The following is a 9,962-nucleotide window of genomic DNA, read 5'->3' as shown; positions in this document are numbered from 1 at the left end:
ATCACACATTTACCGATTCAGTCATTTTAAATCAGTCAAATTGTTGATTAATTTAGTAACAGGCGTGTAGTGAGAGGATGTGCAGCCAGCCAGTAATTACTACAGAATATGATTTATTGTATTCAATTCAATTCATATGTTGCTTCCACCATATAGAAGATTCATTTTAATTCAGCTGTGGAGATATTTCAGTCTGGAGAGGTAGAAATCTAAATATCACTAAAGCTGCATCCCTACTTTTCTCTTTCATGTTGTCGTCGTTCTTCCGCTTTTTCGGCACCGCCTCGATCAAAGGAAGGATTTCTGCTGGTGTGCCTGTAAACAGCGAAGGAACAGGACGGGGGGGGGGGGATACAATAAATATTGTCTAACTCAACTATTTAAACCTCCAGGCGTCACTTACAGGAGAAACTACAAAGCATGCAACATTTCTTTGATTCCACAGAAAACAAACACGCTAACCTTCACGCTGTTTATTTTAAAGGGTCATGACGTAAAGATCTGATCGAAGCTGAGACACGCTTCATAAAAAGGACAGAAGATAAGAAACAAACAATCCGAATGACGACACAAAGTATAAACAAATCTGTTTTCCTGCCTTTGTATCAGCGCTGATGGAGGCGGCGGTCTTGGTGAGGATCTTTAATAATCATGTCTCAGAATTAACTTTAAAATATAATGAATTGTTGTTAAAGCCTTTAAATTTCACAATTTATTGCAAAAATAATAATAATAATAATATACACACACACACACACACACACACACACACACATATACACACACACCCACACACACACACACACACACACATATACACACACACACACCTGATGACAACAACACCATGTGACATGTCCACACGTCTGAGCCAGATATTTAGTTTTTACCTGTTTTGATAATCGTCCCGTTGTCCATGAGGACCACCATGTCTGCTTTGTCCACAAACTCCACGCGGTGTGTGCAAAGGATTCTGGTCTTCCCTCTGAGGAGCTCCATGATGCATTTCTTCATGAGGTGTTCAGCCACGTCGGTGTCGACCGCTGCCAACGGATCATCCAGGAGGTAGATGTCTTTGTCCTGCAAAAACATTAAAGGAGTCGCATCACGACACACCTGCGGATTATACGCACGCACGGCCTCTGTACGTTTAAAGATCTTTAAAGGTTTGTTTTGTACACGGAGAACAAAAAGCTGTACGGTGGTTCAACCAGCCTGACGATGTAAAGACAGAAAGAGACAAAGATCCCTCTGAGCAACAGTTCAGTTAGAAGAGAAGAAACTGGAAGCTGAACATCAACACGTGTGCAGCAGATTCAAACTACTTCCTGTTTCAGTGTCAGATCACAGTGAAGGAACTAACAGGCAGCGTGTTGCTTTATCGAGATGTTCCTCAAACCTCACAGTGGAAACAGAAAGTTAGTCTAGTGTTAGAACAGCTGGAGCTGCATCAGGAACATCAGCTGAACATTAACATGTAAACCTCTGAGTAACAGCAGAGGCCCAGAGAGACAGACGGCTCCTTTGTAATACTGATCGAGGGTCAGTGACGCAGGGTTCTCCGGTCACGCTACACTGTGGGGACGTCGCCTAAATGACAGTTTTAATCATTCAATTCAAATGTAAATAAAACATTTGTTGTCTGACTGATAAAGTTGTTATCTCTTAAAATAGTCAATATCAATATAACAGCGGATTATAAACTTTTAAATGTAGGTAAACTATGTTTCGTGTTTCCAGCACTGTTCCTGTTAGTAAAAGCTCCTCGCTGTGTGCCGAGCACGGACCATGTAAACCGCTCTGGCGAGAGCCAGTCGAGCCTTCTGTCCTCCGCTCAGCGTCACGCCGTTCTCTCCCACTTCTGTCTTATCACCGCTCGGCAAAACCTGCAGACACATTTCAGGGGACGTTATTAAAATCATAAAGTAAACCTGAAAGAGGAAACTTTTATTCCACAACATTAGAATTCTTCCACACGTTTGTGTTATGTGAGAAAAATGAAAATGCAATAATCCAACTGGATGTTATATTAAAATGGAAAAGTAGTTTGACATGTAATTAAAGTCGTACCCCGCTGTACAGTGGACAGTGTTCACATTTTAATTAAAAAAACTTTATTAAATACAAAAACGCAATAAAAACTTCCATTTATCAAAAACATTCAGCTTGAATTAAATATTGTGTGCATACGAGGAGAACAGGTTACATCGTTTAAATTGCATTAAAACGTTCAAATTGTTGAAAATTAAATGTCAAACAACTTTTCCATGTTTAACTTCAATATGAACATCTATACGAGTACAAATTATAACGCTAATGTGGAATTACATTATCATTTTAATAAAGTCCCCTCTGGGCTTCCACAGTCCAAACAGTCGGAAACATAGCGACTTAGCGGACGCTGTACTCGTACGTTGAGGTCGTCTGTGAGAGCGCAGGCCTCGATCACGGCCTGGTAGAAGTCGGGATCGTAGTCTTTGCCAAACAGGATGTTGTCCCGTACTGATGCATGCTGGATCCAGGGCTCCTGACACGCCAGACCGAAGCCGGCCTCTCTGTCCGCAACATAAACCACTCCGCTCAGCCTGCACACACAAGAGGACCGGCGAACATCAGCGTCTGAATACCCAGTTCTTTAATCTCGTAAAAATGTGATTATTTCTATTAAATCTTTAAGTCGCTTCTTTGAAGGACAGAAAAACATCTAGTTCAACTTAGTTTGGATGAAAAGTATCATCTAATGTAGGGAACGTGTACATACCTGTAAATTAATTAGTAAAGTTGTATGATACGGTTATAATTCTCTGATCATCTCTGGATATGATCTCAAAACTCATCGTCCTGCATTCAAAAACTTACCAAGTCAATGATGTTTGTATGATGTTTTTAGATTATAATAACCGCTGCATCATCATGTGTGTAGCGCGTCTCTCCTGCGAGAACCACGAGTCTCTCCTGCGAGAACCACGCGTCTCTCCTGCGAGAGCCACACGTCTCTCCTGCGAGAACCACGAGTCTCTCCTGCGAGAACCACGAGTCTCTCCTGCGAGAACCACGAGTCTCTCCTGCGAGAGCCACACGTCTCTCCTGCGAGAACCACGAGTCTCTCCTGCGAGAACCACGAGTCTCTCCTGCGAGAACCACGAGTCTCTCCTGAGAGAACCACGAGTCTCTCCTGCGAGAACCACGAGTCTCTCCTGCGAGAGCCACGCGTCTCTCCTGCGAGAACCACGAGTCTCTCCTGCGAGAACCACGAGTCTCTCCTGCGAGAACCACGAGTCTCTCCTGCGAGAACCACGAGTCTCTCCTGCGAGAACCACGCGTCTCTCCTGCGAGAACCACGCGTCTCTCCTGCGAGAACCACGAGTCTCTCCTGCGAGAACCACGAGTCTCTCCTGCGAGAACCACGCGTCTCTCCTGCGAGAACCACGCGTCTCTCCTGCGAGAACCACGCGTCTCTCCTGCGAGAACCACGAGTCTCCTCAGAAAAACAGCCTGTTTTCAGCTTTGTGACGATGCATTTTACAGCTGATCCAAGAGGCTTTTTAAACACTTTATTTATCTGGAGGAGGAGGAGAATCTTCTCAACACAGAGCAAGAATGTACTTAGTTCACCTGTTGAGTTCTCCAGTCAGCGCAGCCAGTAAGGAACTCTTCCCACAGCCGACCTTCCCGACCACAGCGACCAGAGAGCCCTGAACACAGAACACGTTACTACCTGCCACACACTGACGCCAACATGAAGAACTCTTCTCAGAGGGAATAAACAAGGATCTGATATTTGACACACGACTGACTTTTAGATTCAAGCTTTTCATTTATCAGTCGCTTGTTGATTCAGAATTGAAAACAAAGAGTTGCTTTCATAGTTTAGCAGTTTGTCGTGTTGTTGATACGTGTGTGTCCAAAGAGTAGTTAGATGTTAGATAGAGAAACTCATACAGCATGTTTTCAGGAATGTGTAATACTGCAAATATATAAATATTGCAATACTTTCATCAGTTGTCCGTAAATTCAATCACTATTGCTCGTGTGCTGAGCATGAAGGCAGTGAAGTAACGCCCTGTATACGGTTTACTACCCGTGTTCACAGACAGCTCGTACCTTAGTGACGTGTAGAGTCAGACTGTGCAGCATCAGACTCCCTTCAGCAGCAGCTTCAGTTTCTCCCTCTTTGTTCTGGTTGGGAGCGTCGGGGTCGTGCCAGGAGAACTTCCCCTGGCTCATCAGGATTGATGTCTGACTGTTTTCAGGACACACTAGGACAGATATGGGAACACATATCATTATATATAGAAATACATGATTATAATAACAATTAAATAACTTCTGAAAGGACAGAAAGTTTAATTTTGGCTGTTTTGTTCAAGAAAATAAGCAGAATTCAGGGATAAACTTGCTTTGAGGTTTCTGCCATAACAATTACAACCCCAGTTAGGATGATCCATAAACGTATGAATCTCAAGAGCTGTGGAACTTAATGTTTGCATCACATAGTTTTATGCCTCCAGTGACTGTTGGGATTAAATAAATACTACAGTACGAACTATCTTTGGTGCACAAACACCAACACATGACCTCAGAGCAGCAGCAGAGCAGCAGCAGAGCAGCAGCAGAGCAGCAGCAGAGCAGCAGCAGAGCAGCAGCAGCCTACCCAGGGCGTAGTACGCCTGCAGATCCTGGTTGCTCAGTTTGAAGAAGCGTTGGAATTCGCGCCAGAGACACTTTGGCCTCCAGGATGCTGTTGAGCACCCAGGGGAACGAGTTGAGGGGGATGATCAACATCCCCACCAGAGCCAGCGTGGTGAACACCTGCAGGAGGAGATTAACCAAACATACAACCAAAATTATGAATCTATAACAAAACATTTTAGTTTGTAAGCATGAACTAAACCTTCAGCTCATGTTGATGAAGTTTAAGTTTCTGTTACAGAGTTGTAATAACTACGCAGTGTTTATTCAAAGGAAGCTGAAGGAAAATACCGACCTGACAAAAAGTTTTCATAAACTTTAAATTGAGGGATTGAGAAGAAACTGTGTATATGAGAATAGTGCAGATTATTATCACTAATAGAAATCACGACGAGATTATACGCTAATAAAATCTAATATAATAATGGAACATTATATTTCTTCAATAAATCCATTAGAACACACCTTTAATAAGACTGTGTTACATTCACAACACATTTCAAACCATCTACTAAAAGCACCTTGGCTGCAGTCAGCTGGTGTCCCAGCAGCACGTACGTGACGAAGGTGAGGATGGAGATGACCACGGGCAGAGCGGCCCAGGTGTAAACACACAGGGCGTCCAGGTACTTGAGGGCCCTGAGGTGGGACAGCTCCTGTTTACGACAGTCGACGACCTTCTGAGTAAAATGAGGCTCCCAGTTGTAGAACTTGATGACGCGAATGCCGAAGACGATCTCTGTCATTAACTGGGACAGAACAAGAGTTAGGAGAATACTCGGAAAGAAGTCTTCTAGGAACCATAAGATTAGATTTTACTGGGGTCATCATGTGTTTGAAGGCTCATCTCTATATGTTTGAAGATACCAAATTTATTTTATTTTCAATACATAAACATTTGACACCCTTACATTTAGAGTTTAATGATAGATAGCGACCGTCTGTTGTTATTCTTGAAGAAATCGCCTCAAAGTTTGTTCATTTCTTGAGCATTTTTAAAACAAGGAGGCAACAAATGTCAACTTTTACTTTTCCGACCACAGGACTTGCAGAAGAAGCAGTTCCTCACCTTCACCCGGCTGTCCTTGTGCCTGAGCATGTGCTGGTTGTTGCTGAGGATGCGGGACGCGAGGAACTTGTTGAACGGCACCAGCAGCAGAGCCACGCTCAGCCCTCCGACGAACGCCACCCCCACCTGCAGGTACAGCAGGTAGAGGGTGATGATAAACCTGAAGGGCAAGCTCCACAGCTCATGGAAGCTGTCGAAGAAGTTGACCACGCGGTTGGTGTCCGTGCTCATCAAGTTCACCACCTTCCCCAGAGTCGTGTCGACCAAGCTGCTGCCGCTGACCTGCAGGGCTTTGCCGTAAATGGCCGACACAAGAGCGGCGCGGGCCGACAGCGCCACCTTGGAGATCTCGAAGACGAAGATGCTTCGGAGGAAGGAAGTGAGAAGGGTGGTGGCAAAGAGCCCCAGAGCGCACCAGGCGCCCCAGCTGACTGGAGCTCCCTCGTCCTCCATGAAGTTCACCAGACTGCTGAGCAGCAGGGGACCTGTGAAGCTCAGCATGTTGACCACCACCTTCAGCACACCGAGGATGTAGAAACGCATCCCAAACGCCTTGTGCAGCACCCTCAGCAGGCCCACATCCCCCTCCAGCTCCAGTGGCTCCTCCTGCTAGCAGAGAATAATCCATTAGTTGTCAGCTGTTAAATTAACCGACAACTATTTTGAAAAAGATAATTTCTCTGATTCTAGCTTCGTAAATGTGAATCTCTTCTGGTTTCTTTACTCCTCTGACAGTTCACTGAATCTCTTCTGGTTTCTTTACTCCTCTGACAGTTCACTGAATCTCTTCTGGTTTCTTTACTCCTCTGACAGTTCACTGAATCTCTTTGAGGTTTTTTAGACAGATTGAAAACAGCACTGCAGTCATTACATACAATTAAAATCAAAGAGGGTAAAAACCCAACAAAGCCTGAAGTCACTTCTCCATCGTGGCCCTCGAGTCTCACTGAACACAACACGAGATGAAGTGCAGACCGTTGAAGGTCGGACTTTGGGAAACAATAGAACAAACAACACAATGAAGATGAAGGTGAGTTGCAGCTCACCTGGTAGTGTGAGCTCCAGGTGCCACTCAGGAGGTTCCTGCTGACCGGCCGGGGCCACGGATCCTGCCCGTTACTGACCGCTGCTCCTCGCCTGCAGGCTTCCCAGCACTGGTGGAAGTATCGACAAACCACAGTAGTCCGAAGTTTCCGAGGCAGATGATAAACATCAGCTGGTCTGTCCAGCTCCCCTCGCTGCCCTCGCCTGAGGAGAGGATTCAACCACAGGTAGAAGAGCCGAGAGACGCAGCCGCTCCCGTCCTCCGCCACCATCTCACCTGTGTCCGGCTGCGTGCTCTCTGGGATGAGTGGGGATCCATCCACAGCGTTGATGTACAAAGTGTATCCAGCATCACCGATGCAGGGAAACGCAAATGCCAGGAGATAAACCAGAAGCGGGAGCGTCCGGGCCGAGGCAAGCGCGAAACGTGCCAGTTCAAGAGGTTCTGTGAGGTTCAAACATTCCTGATTGTCACAGTAAATCATCAAGGTGATGACCAGGTTTGGGACGGACAGAAGAACCAGCAGAAGCAGCAGCGGAGGTCCTCTGCTTCTCCTGAAGGCCGTGCTCTGCAGCACCGTGAGGGCACTGAAGTGGACCAGCCAGGCCAGGATGGCACAGCCGTCGGCCAGGACGTCCAGGTACAAGCCCGCCTGCTGGAGGAGACTCACCAGGACGACATCTGCAGTGAAGAGCAGCGCCGCCAGCAGAGCCGCCATCCAGCGGAGAGTCCAACCACAGGGAGGAGACGTCTGCAGGAGGTCGCGTCTACAAAGCAGAAACATTATTACTGAAAATACTACAGATGCAGGAAATTTATTTTATTTTGTGGCCAACAAAAATGTAAAGTTTTATTGTTATTTTATTATCCACTTACTTTTCTGTATTTAAGATATTATTTTATTCTATTGTTATTTTTTGTAGTTTTTATTTCACGCTGTTTTGCTATTAATGTCATTAAAGCTTTTAAATCTATTGTATTTGTTTTCTCATTAGTAAAACCAAAGTTTAGAGAACGTCTTAATTCAACAAAGAGAAGCAAACACACGACCATCGTTCAACACGTTTAACCTCCTTCACGGGACCGGAAGTCCTGAAATCACATCTGACGTTTAACGATAAATATTCAGTTGATGTATTTTTATTTATTTGACAGGGACATGTAGGCTTTATTAAGTTTAGATAAAGTGCAACTGATTCGGTTTGTGTTGACTTGTCGCTGGTTTGGCTTTTAAGAAAAAGAAACACACACATAATACAAAAGTCTAATGCAAACATAGAAACTAACAAACAGAAGCTGAAACAATTAAAAACCATGTCTTTGATTAATCTTTGTCTTTACAAACTCAATATTTTTAGGCTTTTCAAGGACTTGACGTTCATGTTTCTAAATAAAGCTGCTGCATTATTTTATTATCTAATATTTACAACATCACAAAATAATAATGTCTTCAGACCAGACGGATAAATACAGTGTCTGTTGATGCAAAACGTCAGTTTCACAGATTTCCTTTCTAATGCATGAACAAAGCAACGACTGATATCAGAGTAAACTCCACGTCTCGCCGGTCCCACGTACCTCGCCATGCTGAGGTAGCAGGCACTGAAAATGGCCATCCCTGCATGAGGCAAGGCTCCGAGCACGAGTTGGTTAAAACAGGGGCTGATGTGTCCATTCTGCCACACGGGGAAAGGATGCCGCTCGTCTGTATGACACAGACCTGCGACCAGCTCTGCTGGTCCGAACACCCTCATCCCTCGTCCTATTTAACGGTCATCATAAAATATATCTGAAAAGCAAAGCACAATGAGTTACTAAGTTGTGATCTCTCTCTATCCCTTGTACTAGTTATTCTTTATGAAACCAGACAGATCGCCCGGAGATATCAGTTGGACACTAAAGCATCACATGTCTCAGGTTTGGGGTCGAGTGTTGAACCACAATATCAACCAGAATGTGTCCTGAGCACAATGTTGGAAACTGTCCCGTACCGTTTGCTGGCACCAAAGTCAGACTCGTGTCTTTACTTATTCTTTGGTCATCACACCTTTGCTCATTTTAGTTGAAGCAATGTTCTTGTATAGCTGATTGTTTTAAGACAACATTAAAACTATGCATTAAATACTGATGCATTGAAAAAAACAGCTTATTTTGTTCACATTTAAAAAGAGGTTTTACTGTTTGAAGTGCAAGTGACCCGTGATCATTATTACAAAGATGCAATGTGTCTCTAAATGTCCAGTCTCTCTCTGGCCTCTGCTGTTACTCAGTGGTTCCATTGAAGAGGTTTAAATGTTAATGTCCAGCTGATGCAACACTAACAGTGCTGCTAACACGAGACTAACCTTCTGTTTCTCCTGTGAGGTTTGGAGAATAGACTTCCTACAACCTAAAGCATGAAGATCTTTAAACACACAGAGTCGTCCTCTCAGACATCTGACTGGACACATTAAGATTTTGTGGGAGGAGAAACAAACTTTTCAACTGTATTGTACATTAAATACATGTTTTAATGACTAGTTTGGTTAATACAGTTTCCCCTGTGAAGTCAGAAGTAGTCAGTAGAGTCCAGCTAGCCAAACAGGATGGCCTACAAATACAAGACACCATCAACATTTAACACTTTTTAAGAATAAGACAGGGTAACAAACTAAGACAACAAACTTAACATACTTCACTTACATTTGTTGATAGTTTTCCATCATAAATGTGTTTCGGCACTGGTCTTTAACCGCTTATGTAGCAGGAAAAAAGGCAACTTGTTAAAACGACAGTCGCAGAGATGAAGGTGGCTGACCATATGGAAGTACTAATGTAAACAAATGGTGCTAGCTAACAGTTAGCTTAGCTCACAAAATATCATCCTGTTTAAACGGCACTTACAAAAATATTGAATAAATAAATCACTTACGACATAAACTAGAGCATAAGTATATCTCAAGAACACCATTAATGCAATATAATTAAGATAAGCAACCTTTAAATATTACCGGCTGTCATCTAGCTAACAGGAAATGCTTCTGTCGATTGTAATGACGCACGCCACAAGCTTTTCAAAATAAATGTCTCATGCAGAAATATTTTAGCATATTATATTTAGCAGCATTAGTACTTATATCCTGTACTTAAATAAAACATTAAAATACCCTGGTCTTA

The 9,962-nt window shown here is 43.7% G+C and overlaps 1 protein-coding gene across 1 annotated transcript in view; it reads right to left on the bottom strand.

Moving 5' to 3' along the window:
• Positions 1 to 9,784, bottom strand: part of abcc10 (ATP-binding cassette, sub-family C (CFTR/MRP), member 10) — a 19,813-nt gene extending 10,029 nt beyond the window's left edge. The window contains 13 exon segments of the mRNA XM_029428341.1: positions 238 to 315; positions 891 to 1,080; positions 1,788 to 1,886; positions 2,414 to 2,585; positions 3,616 to 3,695; positions 4,105 to 4,259; positions 4,655 to 4,706; positions 4,708 to 4,812; positions 5,214 to 5,441; positions 5,762 to 6,367; positions 6,808 to 7,573; positions 8,385 to 8,595; positions 9,489 to 9,784. Of these exon segments, the coding sequence (XP_029284201.1) occupies positions 238 to 315; positions 891 to 1,080; positions 1,788 to 1,886; positions 2,414 to 2,585; positions 3,616 to 3,695; positions 4,105 to 4,259; positions 4,655 to 4,706; positions 4,708 to 4,812; positions 5,214 to 5,441; positions 5,762 to 6,367; positions 6,808 to 7,573; positions 8,385 to 8,560 (2,707 nt within the window). The 5' untranslated portion in view covers positions 8,561 to 8,595; positions 9,489 to 9,784.
• Positions 9,785 to 9,962: the final 178 nt, after the last annotated feature.

This window comes from Cottoperca gobio, unplaced genomic scaffold, assembly GCF_900634415.1.
Source record: "Cottoperca gobio unplaced genomic scaffold, fCotGob3.1 fCotGob3_70arrow_ctg1, whole genome shotgun sequence".
Classification (NCBI taxonomy): Eukaryota; Metazoa; Chordata; class Actinopteri; order Perciformes; family Bovichtidae; genus Cottoperca; species Cottoperca gobio.
This window is presented reverse-complemented; position numbering and strand designations above follow the sequence as displayed.